At 36.9% G+C, this 21,485-nt stretch overlaps 1 protein-coding gene across 1 annotated transcript; it reads left to right on the top strand.

Annotated features, from left to right (window-relative positions):
• The first annotated feature begins 6,663 nt into the window (after positions 1–6,663).
• LOC121743510 (two-pore potassium channel 3-like) lies at positions 6,664–9,557 on the top strand. The gene is made up of 2 exons (XM_042136820.1): positions 6,664–7,995; positions 8,927–9,557. Exons 1-2 carry the CDS (start codon positions 6,845–6,847, stop codon positions 9,075–9,077), a joined length of 1,302 nt encoding a protein of 433 aa, XP_041992754.1. The 5' UTR covers positions 6,664–6,844; the 3' UTR covers positions 9,078–9,557.
• The last annotated feature ends 11,928 nt before the right edge of the window (positions 9,558–21,485 follow it).

Raw genomic sequence — 21,485 nt, 5'->3', positions numbered from 1 at the left:
TCCCTTCTCGGCTCAAGACCGAACTCTCTTCTCGGCTCATTCCAGCTCAAAGCCGAGCTTCCTTACCGAGCTTCCTTACCGAGCTCCCTTACCGAGCTCCCTTCTAGCCGAGCTTACCGAACTCCTTTCTAGCCGAGCTTACCGAACTCCTTTCTAGCCGAGCTTACCGACTTCTGCCTTCTTCTTCCAACTGAAATGAGCACTCCATTATTACAATTCTCCACCTGAGGGCTCATCTCAGTTCTTGCACAAACATTGATCAACTTCTTGCAATGATCAAACTTGTCTCTACCTAGAGACTTTGTTAGCATGTCAGCCGGATTGTGCAAGGTGTTAATCTTAATCACCTTCACTCTCCCCTTTTCGATCTCATCTCGAATAAAATGCAACTTTATGTCTATGTGCTTGCTCCTTTCATGAAAACCCGGATGTTTAGCCAAGCACATAGCTGAGCTGCTGTCACAATGAATCACCATTGTCTTTTGGTCAAAACCAAAGTCAGAAATCACTCCCTGAATCCAAAAGCTCTCCTGTACAGCTGCAGTGAGAGCTATATACTCTGATTCTGTTGTTGAGAGAGCAACAACACTTTGCAACCCTGATTTCCAGCTGATTACAGTTCCAAACATGGTGAAAAGATAACCTGTTTGGGACTTCCTGTTGTCCAGGTTTGCAGCATAGTCTGCATCACAATAGCCCTGCACAACCTCCTCAGATTCACCTTCCCAGCCATTGAAGACAATCCCCCAGTCCTTAGTTGACTTCATGTACCTCAATATCCACTTAAGAGCATTCCAATGCTCCTTCCCCGGGTCTGCCATGTATCTGCTAGTCACTGAGATAGCATGAGCAAGATCTGGTCTTGTACAAATCATAGTATACATAACACTTCCAACCACACTAGCATAAGGGATAGCCTCCATCTCATCAGCCTCTTGCTTAGTTTTAGGGGCCTGCTCCTTTGAAAGCTTAAAACTCTGGGACAGAGGAGTTGATGCAGCTTTTGCATTTTCCATTTTGAATCTCTGCAAAACTTTCTCAATATAGTCAGTTTGCAGCATCCACAGCTTCTTGCAGCCTCTATCTCTCTGAATATGTATGCCTAGGATCTTCCTTGACTCTCCTAGATCCTTCATTTCAAAGCTTGACTTCAGATCTTGTTTAACTTTCTGAATTTCTGTCATAGAAGGCCCTGCAAGTAGCATATCATCCACATAGAGTAATAGGTAGGCAATGGGAGTCTTGCCTGCCTTCTTGATGTAAATGCAATCATCATATTCTGACTTGGAGAAGCCAATCTTCTTCATCTGTGCATCAAACTTCTTATTCCACTGTCTAGGACTTTGCTTAAGTCCATAAAGACTTTTCTGTAACAGGCACACCTTGCCTTCTTCTCCAATCTTCACATAGCCCTCTGGCTGTTCCATGAAGATAGTTTCCTCTAGATCTCCATTTAGGAAAGTTGTCTTCACATCAAGCTGTTGTAGCTCCCAGTCAAGCTGATTCACCACAGCCAATAGGATCCTAATTGAAGTGTGCTTCACAACAGGTGCAAACACTTCATTGAAATCGATTCCCTCCTGTTGTGTAAAGCCTCTAGCCACCAGCCTTGCCTTGAACCTGACTCTATCCTTATCAGTGGTCTCAATCTTTCTTTTAAACAACCACTTACAGCTTACCAGCCCCTTTCCTTACCATCTGTACTCAGCTTGGATTTGTCCACCAAAATCCATGTTTTGTTCTTGAGTAAAGACTCTATTTCCTCATTCATGGCTTCAATCCATCTTTCTCTATCTTTACTCTGCATAGCTTCTTTATATGTGAGTGGATCTGCGCCATCAATACTTTCAGCTGCACACAGAGCATAATACACAACATCAGAGAACTTTGTTGGTGGCCTTGTTTCTCTTCTAACTCTGTCCCTTGCAAGCTGATAGTCTCTGATAGAGTCTGATATAGACTCACCAGCCTGGTTGCCCTGAGTTGGAGCCTCTTCTTTATCTGAATCAGACTCACTCCCTGAGTCAATAACTCCACCTGCTCCTAGGCCAACCCCCACAGGCTCCACCTTGAAGAAATCACCCTCATCTTCACTGGAGTCCAGCTTATCTTTCAGGTATGGCATCTGATCCTCCAAGAACACCACATCCCTACTCACCAAGACCTTCTGCTTACCGGGCTCAATACACCAGAGCCTATACCCCTTAACACCCCTCTGATACCCCAACATAATACATTTCAGAGCCCTAGCTTCAAGCTTGCTTTGCCTAGCATGAGCATAGGCCACACACCCAAACACCTTGTACTTTGAGTAGTCACTATGAGCTCCATACCACATGTAATCAGGAGTTTCAGATTTCAGGGCAGTAGATGGGCATTTATTGATGAGATAGGCTGCTGTATACACAGCCTCACCCCAGAACCTGCTGCTCAAACCAGAACCAAGAAGTAGGCACCTCACCCTCTCTAGGATTGTCCTATTCATCCTCTCCACAACACCATTTTGCCGAGGATTACCAGGAACAGTCCTATGCCTCTTCATACCCTTCTCTTTACAAAACAGATCAAACTCCGCAGACAAGAACTCTAGGCCATTGTCTGTTCTTAAGCATTTAACACTTCTACCCTTCTCTAGCTCAACCTCCTTACACCATATCTTGAACTTTGTGAGTGTTTCAGATTTTTCTTTAAGAATATATACCCACAACTTCCTTGTATAGTCATCAATGATAGCTAGATAATACTTTCCTCCACCAATTGAACACACCGGTGAAGGCCCCCAAAGATCACTATGTATGTAGTCTAAAGGGGCTGTAGAAGAGTGAATACCTGTAGGATAGGGTGCCTTCTTAGCCTTTCCAAGTATACACTGCTCACAGGGGTTCATCTTGTTGAAATCTCCAGAGATCAGACCCTTCTTGATGAGTTCTTTCAAGCTTCCTTCAGCTGGGTGGCCCAATCTCTTGTGCCATAGCATTATGGAATCATCTGACACTGCATTGCTTTCTCCATCAACAGCCTTAGCCTTCAGATAATAGAGAATATGCTCTCTGTCAGCCTCCATCATCACTGCATCTCCAGATTTAACAAACAATTTTCCTTGACTCATCAATATGGTGAACCCTTTCTGCTCCAGCATTCCCAATGAGATGAGATTCCTCTTCACTTCTGGAATATACCTCACCCCAGTTAGGATCTTTATAGAGCCATCTTGTAGGCTTAGCTTTACCTTCCCTATTCCTCTGATCTGACAAATGTGATTATTACCCAGCACCACAGTGCCGGCTGCTTCTTGAAGGTCATGAAACCAGCTCCTATTTGGGCACATATGGAAGCTGCACCCTGAGTCCATAATCCACCTATGACTGACCCCACTGTCACTAATATTCATGAGTTGAGCCGGGGGATCAGCACTCTCCACACAATCAGATTGGTTGTGTCCCTCAGAGGCTATCTTTCTCTTCCATGCATGACAATCTTTCTTCAAATGTCCAGGTTTCTTGCACCAATAGCAAGCTCTGGTTTCCTTCTGAGCATCAGAACTTGAGGGTTTAGAGCCCTCAAACTTCTTCTTGAAGTTCTGCTTCTTGAACTTCTTCACATTCAAGGCCTCTGCAGCTTGAACATTGGAGCTTGCAGAGCCTCTGTTGGCTGTCTTCTGGAGTTCTTTGGCCATCAAGGCTGAATAGACTTCTGCATAGGTGATAGGTTTATCTCTTCCATAGATAATTGCATCACTTAGCTGGTCATACGAGCTAGGCAAGGCATTCAATGTGAGAATGGCCTTATCCTCATCTGAAATCTTGACATCAACAGATCCCAGGTCATCAATGATCTTGTTGAACTCCTCTAGCTGCTCAATGATGGACCTATCTCCAGAAAAACTATAGGCATACAGCCTCTTCTTGAGATACAGCCGGTTAGCCAAGGATTTGGCCAAGTAAACTTCATCTAACTTGTCCAAGATCTCCACCGCAGTCTTGGCTTCTTGAACTTCCCTCAAGACCTTATCTCCAAGGCACAGAATCACTGCAGAATGTGCCTTGAGCTGCATCTCCTCCATCTTTGCCTGAGCTTTATCATCAAGCACTGGAGCCTTTCCTTTCTCCTCTGGTTTTGCAAGAACTGCGGCCAAGCCTTGTTGAATCAAAACCGCCTTCATCTTCATCTTCCACAGGCTATAATCATTCTTGCCTGTGAATTTTTCTGCATCAAGCCTTGCTGCCATCTCTGAAACCGTTTGATCCTCTGCAAATCAGCTTCAATATCCCTTTCCCACAGACGGCGCCACTTGTTGGGATTTACGCACACAAGGCTTTCACACACTCAAGAAGATCACACACACACTCACTGTTGTATGAGATCACACAATGCAGAAACACACACACTCACACTTTGAGTATTGAAGATGATAATCTTGGAGAGAAACTGGAAAACTCTTTATTGATTAAAACTACTCTAAACTACATACACGGATTTGAGCTATTTAAAGCTCTACAAACAAGTAGCAACTGCTACTAACTAACTACAAGAAGAATCAAGAAAACAAGAAGAATAACCGCTACACCTCGGCTAACTAACTGCTTCTTCCTTCTCGGCTCAGACCGAACTGGTTGCTTCTTCCTTCTCGGCTCAATACCGAACTCCCTTCTCGGCTCAAGACCGAACTCTCTTCTCGGCTCATTCCAGCTCAAAGCCGAGCTTCCTTACCGAGCTCCCTTACCGAGCTCCCTTCTAGCCGAGCTTACCGAACTCCTTTCTAGCCGAGCTTACCGAACTCCTTTCTAGCCGAGCTTACCGACTTCTGCCTTCTTCTTCCAACTGAAATGAGCACTCCATTATTACACATACAAATCAATTTATTTACTACTTATATCACTATAACCACCATTATAACTTATTAAACATTAATAATAATGAAGGTTTCATTATTCATTAAAACTACTTTAACTATCATTCTTCTTTTATCTCTTACTTTACCATTTATGTACTAATTCATGTGTCATTTCAAATGTACATATTGTTATGGGACGACGGGAAGTAAATCCTTTTGCTGGAAATAGTAATATTGAAGAGAAATGAAGGAGTTATAGAAAGTAGGGTAAATTGTCAGAATAATCTTGCAATTTGGTCAGATTCTGGGATCATTTTGGAATTTTAAAATCATTTCGAAAATCATAAAGTTTAGATTTGTTTGCAATTATACATATTAGAAAAAAACCTGTTCGCATATATATAATATGTTGCTGATATTTTTCAATCAAATGACATCGTTTTATTATTGAATATATAACATCATTTTTACACAAATGATTTGCAAATACAATTTTGCAATGAGATAATTACAAATATATTCAAATTTTATGATTCATTTCGTTGATTTTTAAGTTATCAAATGATACAGTAGAACTTTATGCTTTGTTCGGCAATTTGCATTAAAGAAAAAGAGGAATATAATTTATGTCTCTTAAGTTAAAATCAAGTAGTAATTTTTAATTTCGTGAGTAACTATTGTTTTATACTGTCTTAATAAATTAGTTAAGAAATCGCCTCTTGTTTCATTATGTTCTTAACTATTGCTTCATGTTTTATTCAGAAACCTTTAAAAATGTTAGTGAACAATTTTTACGACGATTCAAAATTTCAGGAAACTTCACAAATTATTGTGTTTACCTTGGAAAAAGAAATATCTCGACTTGACTATTAAATTTTTAATTATTGGACAGTATAAACGTTTGAAGGGCATTATCAGATGGTTATGAATCTCTTACGTGACAGGTCCCTTTCATACTTTCATTATTCCTCATAAGAAATATAGCAAAAAATCCCTATTAAATATAGCAAAGGCCAATTACGTGGTTGGCCCTTAAAAAACTGAAATGGAAAATTACTTAATTTGATAAAAAGAAATGAACATGTGGCATAGGTTAATTTATTTTTATATTGATTTGTATTTTTCCTCGACAAAAATTCTGTTAAATATCATTTTTAATTTTTTTATGGGACAGAAAGTGATACTAATAATTTTCCAGCCTATGCTGGATTGTTCATTTTTGTCGATTTTATCCTTTTTGTTTTCGTTTGCACCATACTATACAACTATGATTAATAAATAAATATATGTACACAAGGAAATTCGTTGAGTGTATTTTCGTCTCTATGCATTCAAATTTTCCGTTTCTTTTTCCGAATTAGCATATTCAAATATAATTTCAACTGCGAATCTGGAAATAAAATAATAATTCAACAAAATCTATATACAGTCGAATGCGACAATGGAATTAATAATACTCCTTCCGTTCTTAAAATATAAATTAACTTTACTATTTTGAATTATTCTCCAAAATTATACCAAATTTAAATATAGAAAATTTCAACAAATGATAATTATATATTTATATCATTTATAATATAGATCCTACAATTGAATAATACTGTTTACATTATTATTTTTCTTTCTCTTTCATAGGTTTTTAACTTCTCTTATTTTATTAATTAAATATTAAAAATGGTATAATTTATAAATTTATTTATTTATTTTGTAAGAATGAATGGAGTATATCTTTCCTTTTGTTATTTAATTTTTCCTAGAACGAAAACGAGACTCGTAATTGTCCCTACCAAAACAGCCAAACAGATTCTTTTCTTCTGATCAAATCCCAATAAAAATTGGCGGATTGAAAATAACTTTCATCTGCATTCTGTCGTTTCACAACTTTTCCGTTTCTCCACAGCTTTTCAACTGACACCGCCACCACCACCACCAGTTTCGGAATTTCCGCCGACGACCGCCAACTGCAGCATCACAAACACCGTCTGAAATCGAAACATTTTCCTTTTTCACATGGATGAACCGCTCCTCTTCAACATTAAAACCGGCAGGCCGCTCCGCCCTCTGCCGGAAAACAACGAAATCTGCATTCCGGCGCCCATCACCCCGGTGTCCAGAGAAATCAAAGACATTCTCATTTTCGGCTCGCCCTCATCCTCCTCCTCAGGTTTCAAAGATTCTAACTCAATTTTCCGCGATGCGTTGCACGCATCTCTCGCCTCTCCCAATAAGATTGGGAACATCGACACCGAAAGGTTGAATCTTGATAATAATAACGATAAAGAAAAAGATTCCAGCCATGACCCAGAAAGCCAGCAATCATGGCTGATTGACCCCGATTATCCCGCCTCAAAGAGCAATCTCCACCGCTCCAAAACTGCCCCGGCTATGGCCACAATCAATGAAATTGATCATTGCCCGCATGAGAAGCCGCCGCAGTTTGGCACGCCCTCAATTGTAAAGCAGGGTGTGATTCTCTTGATCGTTTACTTGAGCTGTGGTGTGATTATATATTCTTTAAATATGGATGCTTTCAATGCAACTCGAACCCACCCCGTTGTAGATGCTTTGTATTTCTGCATTGTGACTATGTGTACAATTGGTTATGGCGATATAACTCCTGATAGCGCTGCCACCAAGCTGTTTTCCATCACTTTTGTGCTTGTGGGATTCGGTTTCATTGATATCTTGCTAAGTGGGATGGTTAGTTACATGCTTGATTTGCAAGAGAATTATCTTCTAAAGACTATCACGAAAAAGGGTGCTCATGATCCTCGCTCTTACATCATTGATGTGAAGAAGGGGAGGATGAGGATACGGATGAAGGTTGCATTGGCGCTAGGTGTTGTGGTTATTTGCATTGGAGTAGGGGTTGCTGTTATGCATTATGTGGAGAGGCTTGATTTGTTGGATTCATTCTATCTGTCTGTTATGTCCGTCACCACTGTTGGATATGGGGATAGGGCGTTTAAGTCTTTGCCCGGGAGGCTTTTTGCGTCCGTTTGGTTGCTTGTGTCGACTCTTGCTGTTGCTAGAGCCTTCCTCTACTTGACTGAGCTGAGGGTTGATAAGCGGCACAGGAGGATGGCACAGTGGGTGCTCGGACAAGATATGACTGTCGCTCAGTTTCTTGCTGCAGATATTGACAACAATGGCTTTGTTACGTGAGTGCTTCTCTTTGCTTGTGTTAAATGCAGTTATATTATAGCTAGATGTTTATCTTTGTCATTATATTGCTTATGATTGATGCCTTGATGATTATTGCTTGAGATAGTTTTGTGGATAATGTTTTAGCTTGGAGGTAGTATATTGAACCACTCTCTTCATGTAGGTAAATTTTGTGAAGATATAATAGAACTGAAATAGGAATCAACAACATGACTTTTTTGGTAGAATTTGATTACTATTTGGTATTTAGAACAAGGCAGTTCCAAAAGAGATTAGTGATTATACAGGTTTTTTTCTTTATATATATGTATTGTATAAGTAAGTGTGTTAAGGCATTAGGACATAACCTTGCAACCAACTTGTAAGCTATAGTAGTGTCTTTGATGACACGGTTGTTCGCCCAAAGATGAAGTTCCTTTTCTCCTTTTGTGTTGTCTCTGTTTTGAATGATTAACTTTGTGGAGGGTGTGTTAAAAATTGTGAGTGACGATACCCCAATGAGAAAGAATGTTAGGTTTAGGTACTTGGTTTTCTTGTTGCCCCGACAAATTCCGAACATAAATGTTTGTATGGCAGTGTACCCTCCTGCAGGCTAGAGTTTGGAACATAGGGACATCTTGTTCTTTGTTTATTCCCTAGAACTTTTCAAACTTGTAGCCATTGAAACTTTGCTAAAGTTTTTTGTAGCTTGTCATAAACCAATGGTGCATTACATATTCTTGTAGTCTCGAGTTGAATTTTCCATCTGCTTACCTTTAATACATGTTTGCACTCTTTATAACACGAAGATTTTATGATTATCTCATAATATCTAACTTCAGGTTTGTACTTCACCTGCATAGAAGTGAATAAATTTGAAAGAAACTAGGCCTTCCTTTTTCCTTTCAAATCTTCTAATGTGTTTCTAATTTCATATGATTCTTGCAGTAAATCCGAATTTGTAGTATACAAGCTCAAGGAGATGGGCAAGGTAACAGAGAAAGACATTTTGGAGATATGCAAACAGTTTGAACGACTTGATGCAGGAAACTGTGGGAAGATAACTCTCGCAGATCTTATGGAAAGTCACCACCATTGATACAAACCACGCAAGATGAACTTCTCTTTCCCTCATTCATCTTTGGCACAATGCTTTCTTCCTTATTCAGTCACGGGGCAATGAAATTGCATCTTCCTACCAAGATGAGATGGGGCTACAATGGCACCTTTGCTCATCGTAGTGATAGGCCGAGCCTCTGCTAGTTCTATAACAGGTAAAGTTTCAGCTCTATCTTCGAATATATGTGGGGATATTGCATAGGAGTGAGCTTTGTTCGCTTATGGTTGTGGCTCGCCTCAGCTCGACTTAGTTAAGTTGAACCATAAAAAATTTTGGGTTATGATCTAAGGTGTATAATGCTCCCACCCTTTGGCTCTAAAGCTTGCCATTTTATTGGAAGTGGAAAATGTAAATGCTAGTATACACATTGGTTTTGAGGTAGTTATTGATTTATAAACAAAAGGACCCAATTTTATAATTATAATTTTAATATAACTTGCATTTGCCTACTTGTACAAACTAAAAATGTTTGATTCGTAAGTGTATGAAATAATGTTGTTCTTTAAAGAGTTACAAGTTGTGAAGGAGGATTGAATAGTTTAGTTTATGTTCATTATTTGAAAATCTTATGTTATGTGCATAATATTAGTAATATATGGTTTATTTATTTTATTTTATTTGACTCCACTTAGTTCATAATTTAAGTTGTGACATTGTTTGCCGAATATGAAATATTTCATTTTGAGTGAGTTGAGAGGAGTACATTTTTTTTTGTTATTGTTTATAATATTATTAATAGTTTAAAATGTTATCCTAATTAGTAGGGGTGATTTCACTACAAATGTTATTTACAAATAAGTTTTTCAAAACTTATGGATATTTATGTTTTGTTGATCACAATTGTTGAGCTATTTTTTTTCTTCCAATTATCTGATTTTTTCCTCTTTGGTATCTACTCACACATATTTTCTTTATTTGTTTATCGTAGTCTAACTAGCTCATACTCTTTTATCATTAGTCACACTTCTTTTCTTTGTCATTTATTTTATTTATTTTACTCCTCTTATATCAAACTTAAAATTATATAAATCTTTATATTATTTTGAATTCTTATTTTCTATAATTTCATTAGAATTTGTATTCATTACTTTAAAATCTTATGTCCCGTGCATAGCACGGGTGTTAACCCTAGTTGATTTAAATGTCAAGGCTTACAAGTATTAGCCCTTTTTGTTTTTCTTATTTTATTTAGAGTGAACTTTTTAGGTCTCTAGAAAATGGTGTTTGCACCTGCTCTGACCTTTAAAAAAAAATCATCGCAAGTCTCTGAATTATCATTAATTGAAAAATATCACCCTTTATTTATTTTTATTTGTGCTTTCTAATAATTTCGTAAAACTAAAATCTATGCAATGGATAGGTTTTTTAAAATCTTGTAATGAATAGTTGAAGAATACTTCAGTGCATCCTTGGCAAACAAATCCCACTCGTGATTATCACGACATGAAGGATTAATAAATCATAATTGGAGGTTAATGTATCATAATTGAACTTAATTAGAGTAGATGACTCAAAATATTTTTTACTGAACCATTAATTTTTAAATGGGCCTTTACTGGATCCTATGCTGCTGTGTTCTTGACACAACCAGGCCCAACCTTAGCCTCTATCCAAAATCATGAAATTGGTTGCAAATTTTTTTTATGCAACTTAAACGATAAAAAGAAAATGAAGCTAAACAATTAAACCGACTAATAAAATATTTATTTTCACATTTTTTGGGAGAAATATCAAATAACATCTCAATATTTTATTAGTAAACAATGGGTTTGAGGCTGCGTATCAAAATCTCGAAAAATAGTCCTATTTTATTTTCACAATTAATTCACTAATCACCATCTCAATATTACATGGTCGGAGGTTGCATATAAACATAAGAGTATTAAAAAAAGATAAAACTGAAATAGGACTATTTTCGAGACCTTGACTAGTGAACAAACACCATGAGGGAAAAAAGTATACAATAATGCAAAAAAATTATTTAAAATATGGATAGAATAAATGAAAAGTTGGAGAATAGAAAATTACGGCACGACCCCGTCAACCCTCTAACTTTTTAATCAATTGTTGCAATCTTTTTTGCATTATCTGTATTATGCATATACTAATAATTGGCATATAATATTATTGGCCCACTATTAAAATATTCATTTATTTCAACCCAAGTAAGTAGTCATGGGTTGAGTCAAATAGAGCATATCAAATGTTTGGTCAATAATATTGGGAATCGTGACGGATCCAAACCACAAGCCCTTTCACATTTGAAGAAGCTATATAAAATGCTTAGTTCAACTACATAACTGAATTAGGTTGAAACGATATTAGTGTAATTGACACATATTACTTCAGTGTATATACTTTATATATTGAGCTTATTTAATCATATACATTGAACTTATTTTATTGTAATATTGCAATAATGAACCTCCTAATATGCAAGTTGATATGCAAGACAAGATTTTAATATTGGGGACTAAGTTTACTATTGTTATTTGATAGTTACGGTTTATTTTTGTTACCGGAATTACTGAAAGTAGTCATGATTTTCATAGTGAAAGCTGCAGAGAGATGAATAATGTGAGAAAATGAATTAAAGAATGAGAAACAAAACTAAAGATAAATACGATAGACCAACAACCACAAGAGAACCACTTGTGTTGAGAACCACTAATAACAATTAACAATCTTGACAAATATGCATTGCAACGTAAAATAAAATATATACTTATAATATATTTTTCACCTAACTATAATTTTTTATGTAATGGGTGGAAATTATTTTCTATATGATGTTCATCAATTTAAATTCTAATACAAATTATGGGATAAAAAAAAATTAAAGTCTACCTCATAAATTTAGGATATTAAAAATTTAATGAGATATCAAGGCGCGACCTCTCACAAGTTAGAGTTTGTGACAAACTAACTACGCCACATACACTTAATAAATTATAGTACTCTCCTATGAATATATAATATATATCAAAATCTAAATTAATTCCGTCGTATATTTCCTAAGTCGTATTTCTATATCAAACTGACATGTATAATTACATTCTTCGGAAATCTGCAGCATTATAATATTGAATATATTTATTATAAAAATTGAATATAAAACATTTTGTAAATAAAAATGTACGTACATCATTATATGTCAAATTACACCAATTGCTAGAATCAAAGGTTTACTATAGCTGATTGTTGTATTAATTGATAATTATCTCTAGGGTTTAGGATTAATCAAATTCAAATGCTATATAACAACAAATTAAATCTAGTTATTCCATATTTTAGTTAGCTAAATATTTGGTCTTAGTATGAATATAGAAAGTATTGTATGTTTAAATACTCCACGGCTTTATATATAATATTACTATTTCTTATAATCAAATTGATGTGTTTATAATTTAAATAGTTAATTTTGACCAATTCAAAAGACTCCAAGTGGAGTAGATGGATATTAATGATTAGGAATATTGACTTGCTATGTCTTTATTGGTGAATGAAAAGAAAGCCCACGAACAGATTATACACTTTTACTTTTGTAATTGTATTCGAGTTTTATTATTCTTTTTTGCTCTCTCTAATGCACTGTGTAACGTCATATAGTCAATAGATACAAAAGTTAAAATATGATGAAATATAGTATTATAAGATCTCATATGCAACATGACTACATGAGTGTACTTAGAGTTTTAGAGTAAGTAAGAGATATAAGTTGGCCATCTTTATAAATGGTAATGTTGTTTTTAACTACTTAAGTGTAATATTAAAAAAAATGTAATACTTGAAAATGAAATCAATTAATTTGTAAATATGTCTAGAATAACATATATGCAAATCAAGGAGGAATTAGAACAAAACTCCAAGATTATATCGTTATCGGCTTTCAAGTTGGGTTTTGAACTGGTCATAAGCTGACTATATAAAATGTTGGAAATATAATATGAGAGTTTCAAGATTGTGGGAAAGTGTACCTTTAGGGACTCTAGGGAATATTTCATTAATATGTAGAGTCCCAAGTTCATTAGTTTCTAGGTACATTTACTTCTATAGTCCTATAAATAGGGATGTAATATGTATCACAAAAACAATTCAAAATCAATAAAAATGTAGTCTTCAAGAGTTCTTCAATTTTATTTTCCGCATTTTACTTTTCAACATGGTATCAAAGCAGCTAACGATCCTTCGTTAGTTTGTTCAAAACCAAAAAAAAAAAAAAAATTGGGTGAATGTGTTCATCCTATACCCCAAAATCTCAAAAAAAAAAAATTACCAAAATTCAAGCCTTCCCCACGAAAGAAATCAATTTTCAGCCACAATAGAAAAAAAAAATATTTATCCCAACTAACACCATCAGCAACATTCTACCCTATTCCAAAGCCACACCATCAGTCAGATATCCCTCAAACACGATAGGAATCGTCCAACCAAGAGGGGGAGAGTACATTATGTTGGATGTTTCCTCTCCGAAAGTAAAACGGCCGGAGGAGAGGAGTGGCAGAACACCGTCGGGGTAGGAGGAGCAAGGTTGGCGGCTGAAAACTGCTGGCAACAGCAGCGTTTGCGGAGAAAGGAGACGGATGCTCCAAAGGCTGATGCGGAGGAGAAAGGAGGAAGCTCCTAAGGCGGCGGAGGATGGGAAGAAAGAGACTGAGGCGCCGCCGCCTCAGGAAATCGTTTTGAAGGTGATCATACACTGTGAGGGCTGCGCCATGTAAGTCCGCAGGTGTGTCAAAGAATTTGAAGGAGTTGATAATGTGATAACCGATTGCATAGCGAGTAAGGTGGTGGTGAAAGGAGAGAGGGCAGATCTGATGAAGGTTTAAGTGAATCCAGTAGAAGAACCACCGCCATGTCGAGCTCATTTCTCTGATTCCGAAGTCGGTGCCACCACCGTCGCAGAAGCTACCAGAGAAGAAGAGAGGCCTTCGGGAGGAAGGCCGAGAAAACAAAGGAGACAGCCACCAGAATTGACGAAGCATCCACCACTGAGAAGGTTATCACTGATTTCGGAACTGCAATGGTCGGGTGAAGATGGCCATGGAAAAAGACAAGTTATCCGGCTGAGGGCGAGAACCTGACCAACCGGACAACTTGTAATAGAAACACCCTTGGAGCGGATGATGAAGGCGTAGGCGTAAGGGCGCCTAGAAGTTTGATGAAAAGAGAGAAGTGAGAGCAGCCCGTCACTGTAGAGTATGAGCTGCCGAGAAGGGCGAGGAAATGATCGAGTAGATGCCGGAGAGAAAGCAAAAGGAGTCTAAGGCCGGCGAAATGAAAGATGCAGCCAAGGAAGCAGTCACCGAGGAGGAATGACAACGAGCTGGCCGGAGAAATGCCCGCCTTGTTGAAGGAACCTGTGGGTGAAACATCACTCTCAGAGACGTTGAGAACGCCAAGAAGGCTGAGGAGGCTATAGAAGTCGCCGCCAAGAACAGTTGTCCACAAATTGTCCGATAGGCTGGTCACCGATTGAGCGTCGCCGCCCTGCCGCGTCAAGAGAATAAATCAGCGGAAGAATCCTCGGTTGGTCTGGCCGAGGGGGAGAATAAGTATCCGACCGAACAACCCGTCTCCAAATTTATGTTGCCCTAGAAGACAAAGAAGACCGCCGGAGAAGGCGAGTGAATGGCGAAGGGTTACAAAGGAAATCGTGCCCGAAATGGAGAAAAGATAGCCAGCCCTGATGCGAGAGCAGAAGCTCGTCGAGATGTCTCTCCGTGAAGTGTGGATCCAACCAGAAGTGTATGGCTATTACTCGTCGGAGTTGGCGCCGCCGAACAGGTTGTCGGCGAGAAGAGAAATGGAGGCACTGGTTGATTGTCTTCTCAATATAGAGTTTTCACTTGAAGAAGAAACGTGGGCAATTTTGGGCTAAGTGTTATTGGGCTGAAGAAGTTGAGTGGCTAAAGAAAAGAAAAGAATGGGCTCATAGTTGAGCTGGAATGGGCCAAGAATGGCCTTCCAAAATTAAGCTTTGGGCTGCAATTTAAATTCAGTCCAAAAATGAGTGGCTCCTAGATACGAGCAAAAACTGTCTAGAATTAACTCCTCGACAAGAGTAAAAACTGTCAGTCAGAAAGAAAGCTCCTCGACATGAGTAAAAACTGTCAGTCAGAAATAAAGCTCCTCGACACGAGTCAAAACTGTCAGTCAGAAAAAAAATGATTTGGCTCCTAGATACGAGCTAAAACTGTCTAAGAAGGCTCCTAGATACGAGCAAAAACTGTCTAGATTAGCTCCTCGACAAGAGTAAAAACTGTCAGTCAGAAAAGAAAGCTCCTCGACACGAGTAAAAACTGTCAGTCAGGAAAAAAAAATGATTTGGCTCCTGGATACGAGCAAAAACTATCTAAGATGGCTCCTTGACACGAGTTAAAACTGCCAATCAAAAAATTGAAGAACTCTATGACACGAGTTAAAACTGTCAACAGAAAATTGAAGAAACTCCTTGAAAAGAGCCTAAACTTTCAATGAAAAAAACGAAGAAGCTCCTTGAAACGAGCCTAAACTTTCAATGAAAAAAAACTCTTTGATACGAGTATAAACTATCAATGATGAATTGAAGAAGCTCTATGATACGAGCATAAACTGTCAATGAAAATTGAAGAACTCCTGAATATGAGTATAAACTATTTATCAAAGTGGAGATCGTGCAAGTTAAGTATCGAAAAGTTCGATACTCAACTTGAGGGGGAGTGTTGGAAATATAATATGAGAGTTTCAAGATTGTGGGAAAGTGTACCTTTAGGGACTCTAGGGAATATTTCATTAATATGTAGAGTCCCAAGTTCATTAGTTTCTAGGTACATTTACTTCTATAGTCCTATAAATATGGATGTAATATGTATCACAAAAACAATTCAAAATCAATAAAAATGTAGTCTTCAAGAGTTCTTCAATTTTATTTTCCGCATTTTACTTTTCAACATAAAATTGTTCAACATATACATTAGTCTTAGTAAGTAAATTGATTTCAAGCAGGAAGTCCAACATTATAATGAAATTTGGAAAGGTCACTAGCTCCTTCTTTTTTCCCCATTCAATAGTAATTTCCTTTATCATATTATATCATCTACTTTATGTCGTTATTTCAATTTTATGCTTCATCTTTATTATTTATATTTTAAAGGTCAATTTTATTTTAGTCGCCCCTTATATATTGATATATGTATATGTATATATGTGGTGTGCATGTATAGAGGAAGGTTATATATTGTTAACAAAAATTGAAATAAAAAACAACAACCAAAAAAAATGATGAGGTTGTGTAGTTTGAGGTTTTATAAGGTTGGGAAATGTCAATATCTAAAGATTCCATTATAATAATTAATTTTATTTTTTACATACCTAACGAATAACCTGCCCCCTCTTACGCATTGACGATCTTTTCCCTTAACAATAACAACAAATATTATATTATGTCACGTATTATTGACACAATGTATAGGTCAATAATTTCATGCTATTTCATTAGTATCATTTTACACCCAAAAAAATCTTCCCACTCATGCTTCCCAGATCATCGGCTTGTTTGCAATGATTTGATCCAATAATTCTTCTATTCCAATAAAAATAAATAATACATTATGATCCAATTATTGTAAATTACATATTCCTTACACATACACAAAAGACATCTCATTCTATTAAGTGAAGCAATCTAAGTATTCACGAGCAACGACTGCAAATAGTAAACAAAGAAACTAGTATCTTTTTTTTTCAATCAATTGTTTAGTAAAATTTTCAATAATCAATTTGTTACAGACTTTAGTGTAAGAAAACTTGTCTCACGCTGATTGTGTAAAGTTACATATATTGGCTTTTAATAGGAGTCGACTATCTTGATTTCTAGTGCAAGAAAACGATGGTACAAGTCAATTGTTACATACACCCATACAAAAAAAATGTATTTTTAAGGGGGCGATTGTTATAAATATGCATCCAAGTGTGTAATTTATTTTCTCTATCTTTCTTCGGAAGAGAAATTAAATTGAACCTAATATATGGTCGGTCCCCCATCCAAGTATAAGAAGAATCGTTGTTTCCTTACCGGCGGCAACTAGCTTTTTTAGGTGCCGAAAAGAGTGAGGTGCCGAAAAGAGTGTTATGAAGAAAAAGTAGTGCAATAATTTAGCCAATAAATGGCACAGCAAATTTATTTATGTATAATTGTGACAAGTTAGCTAAATTTGGTAGTTGCCAATTGCTGTACAATTCCTCCAAGCAAACATCTTTTATTGGTAATATTAGGCCTAATTGCTGAGTGTAGTTATAAAGTGCAAATGTGTCTATCAAGTGGAAAATTAAGCTTAAGGAAGCACAAATAGTATGTTTCTCACTTTGTGCAGTGATCTCATGTTTATTGTGGCGTTGTGATCGAATTGATATTACATAAATTAATCAAATGTTAACGGAAGATTTGAGACGCTATATATTATAGATTTGAGACAATATATTTTATTCACCTCGTGCCTAACTATTCATTTTTGAGCTTGTAGAATTACCATTTTATTAACATGTTTCTTTCCTATTTCACAATTAATCAAGTTATCTATACATGATTAGTAGTATGTACTTTTGAAAACTCGACATGTGTTAACGAATTAAAATAAAACAATACTAGTTTCTTATAGGCCATGATTCGGTACTTTTATTTTATTTTTCAGTGTGAAAAAAGCATTCAAATATTTTGTCACAGTAAAGTCCAGATGAAGACTACTACGTGAACAAATGATCTGAGTCACCACCTTTTTGTTATTATACATTAAAGAGGTTGCCTAACCTTAGCCACATTATTTGTCTTTATGGGTAACACCGTAACATAGTCAAACATTTATGCTTCCACAACTATATATACGAGTAGCCTCAGCACTCAATTTTAAATGAGATGTAACATTATATAATGTGAACTTCATTTAATATTTGAAATCAGATTTCCTTTGGTTGGTCGAACGATTTCGTGACCTAAAGGATGATGATTAATTTGAATGCTACTTATATCTATATTATGATCACTAGTTTCAAATACCACACTGTATATTATGAAGTTGTTCGATTGGTAAGATTGTATCTCAAGATTAAATATGTAGTGTGTTTGGTTCATGAAATTAAATCATACAACTCAACTATGTTTTAATTAGTCATAGTCAACCCTTTCAACTAAAATAATTTCATAACTTCATCCTAAATTATGTATTGGTACTCCACTATTTTATCAAGGAAACCAAACACTACCTATTTATATACATTAGTAACAATTGCACATTATAAAAACTAATTAAACAAAGATGAACCTTATAATACTAAAAAAATTATATAAAAAGAGAGGCTCGAGTCTGCAATAAATTCAAAGTCCTGGTGTAAATAATAAGAGAACAAACCCAACAAAGATTAAATATACATCACTTAAAAAACTTCATGATATGCATACCTGTTCAAAAAGGAAAATTATGAGAGTAAAAGTAAAATATATGCAGCTACTACTATTAATTTGAACTTTTGCAAAAAAGACATACAGTACATATTTTATTTGTGTGTGTGTGAATCTAATGTAAGATTAGAAAGCAAAAGTTCTTCATTCAAAGTTGGTCCTATATAAGACAGGTTTATCCATTCAAAGCAAAATGCAAAAGTCCATCTCAAAAAGGTATCCACTATTCACTTTGATTTAAAATGCAATAATTATTTTTTTTGCCCTTTCTTTTTCATACAGTTGCATTGAACTAAAACTAATTTCAATAAATGCCAGTACTTGTATATAAATAATGAAAACAGAAAAAATCGATATTGAAATTGCTGGCAAATTAGAAAAAGAGGATCGTCCACGTGCCTGTCATGTGTCGGCTAAGGTCAAATGCCGGTGCGCCTGTGGGGACACGTGTCGACATCAACCCGCCAACAGCTTGCCCACCCGACTCACACACCTTTACAGCATTAGAGCATCCGCAGCGGTGTTCTCCCGGAAGGACGGCGTGTGCTCTTGCCACTGATACGACGCTGCTCGATGCATCAAGCACGTCCGTGCCGTTGAGCAGCTGACGTGGCGGTCTCGGATTGGCCAACGGCAAAGCCGTTGGCATTTTCGTTTTTTCTTTTAAAAAAAAAAAATCGGATTTAATTAAAAAATCCAAATTAAATAAAAAAAATATTTTCCCACTTCCCAATAAATTATATCCATTTTCTCCCCACTTTTAATTTATTTTTCAATTTTTTTTCCCAAAAATCCACATTTTCATCTATAAATACTCCAACTTCCACACAAAAAATTTCACACCACACTACACAATTCTCATCTAAATTCTCACATCTTCTCTTATCAATTCTCAATCTTTCACTCTTACTCAAAAAAATGTCCGACTCCGACGATCACCCCTCCGACTCCCACGGTTGGAACCACGAATGGTTCGGCTCACAACCATTCCCTAGTCCGGAAACGCAATTTTCGGCCCCTCCTCAAACCCAAGGTTCTCAAGTTCCCGGCGGCTACCAGCCTTACCCGATGGACAACCAAGATGCCCCCGAACCCAGATCGAGAAGAAGCGACGGCTCTCAAACTCCTCATCTTCCTACTCCTACTCCTTGTGGTGTTCACACCCCGTACACTCCGGTGGAGATGGATCAATTATTCAAAGCATATTTGATTATCTCTGAAGATTCGGAGGTTGGCACGAACCAAAGCGGGGATAAGTTTTGGTGGCGCGTCTCTCGCCGGTACAATGAAAACCGCCCAGCTGGAACCATCGAGCGCAATGAGAGTATGGTGCGCAATGCCATATTCAGAGCCAACGAAGAAATTCAAAAGTTCCAGGGGTATTACCTCTAGGAAGAGTGGTCGGCGGGGAGCGGCAGGAGCGAGCTCGACATCATCAGTGTCGCCTTGGCGACCTACCAATGCCTAAATTACAAACCGTTCAAGTACCTCAGCGCTTGGCAGGAGGTGCGTGTGCATCCGAAGTATAGGGGAGGCGTATCATCCTCCTCCAACTCCTCCAGCAAATGGTCGAGGTCGGTATCCCTATCCGACGCCGACGAGGATGAGGTGGCTAGCCATCTCGCCGGAGCTAGTAGCCCCGACGCCGGCCCGAGCAGTTCCCAACGCTGGCCGCAAGGAAGGAAGAAGGCGACGACCAACCGCCGTCGCGCCGCAACTCCATCCGCCCCCGCTCCCGCTCCCTTTGTGCCACCTCAACCCCCCACCAACTCGTTGTGGACCCTTTTGGCCCAACTCAATTTGGCCGATAGGTCAAATATGACCCCCGAGCAACTCGATTCACATTTGACAATGATACGAGGTCTCCGAAGAACATTGGGGATATGGATGAATAGTCTTCCACGGGGGTATTTTTTAGCCTTTAATTATGTATTTTTTATTTTTTAGGATTTTAATTATGCATTTTTATTTTTAGGATTTTAATTATGTAATTTTTAATTTTTAGGATTTTAAGTTTGTAATTTTTATTTTTAGGATTTAATTATGTAATTTTTATATTTTAATTTATTTTTAGTAATTGAAGTATTTAAATTAAATAATGGAATGGTTGGACCCTTGAGCATGTACTTGCGAAAGAGCATGGATGTGTGTGTTGTGCTCTTGGAGAAGAGTAGAAAGTAAAAAAGTTAATAAAAATGGGTCCGGGCTCACATCCATACTCTTGTCAAAGAGCGCGGATGTGGATGCTCTTACATACAACTTTGACCGGACTACATAACCGTGATTCATATTGCTATTGTGTTGTAGCCAAATTTCTTAATATTTTCATTTTCTTATTTTTTCTCCCATTTGAAATAATTTCAACCTCCCCTGATAACGAATAAAAAAAATTAAAAGACCCGTTCGACTATCCAAATTTATAAACAAGAATAAAATGTGGAATTAACTATTTTCGATTGTTCCAAAGTCATAGTCAATTTAGAAGAAGAGAATAACACGAGCACTATATTATGCATAAAAAACAGGAATCATGTCCGCAATTACTTGAACAAAGCTGGCTTCATGCGTCATTTTTTTTATAGTCCATATAATTATATAAAAGAGTTTTTTTCCAAAAAAATATTCTTCTAAAATTTTCATGAGTCTTGTGATCGGATAGTATTACAAAAATGCCCCAATTTAGTAGTATAAAATTAACTAGTCCGTAATATAGAAAGCTGAATCGACAATTAAAGATTTGTGACTATATATTAATTCGTCTAAATTCATGTAGTAGTATAGTATGTATCCGACATATATCCAAAAATCTACCACCAAATTAAAGTTTAAAATAAATTATTATTGTAGAAAAATAGAGTAGCTTAAGTTGTGGAGAAAAAAGAACATGTGCTCTGTTTTTTCTCCGGCTTGTACTTTATTTAAATAGACATTACGTGTAGCATATATTGGTA

Source organism: Salvia splendens, chromosome 8 (assembly GCF_004379255.2).
Source record: "Salvia splendens isolate huo1 chromosome 8, SspV2, whole genome shotgun sequence".
In the NCBI taxonomy this organism is placed as follows: domain Eukaryota; kingdom Viridiplantae; phylum Streptophyta; class Magnoliopsida; order Lamiales; family Lamiaceae; genus Salvia; species Salvia splendens.
The sequence above is the reverse complement of the archived record's forward strand: the minus strand, read 5'-3'. Positions and strand labels throughout refer to the sequence as shown.

Excerpts from the sequence above, each read along its gene's own strand:
- LOC121743510 (XM_042136820.1), top strand. The coding sequence starts at position 6,845 with ATGGATGAACCGCTCCTCTTCAACATTAAAACCGGCAGGCCGCTCCGC. Across the intron at positions 7,996-8,926 it reads GACAACAATGGCTTTGTTAC|TAAATCCGAATTTGTAGTAT; the intron begins GTGAGTGCTTCT and ends TGATTCTTGCAG.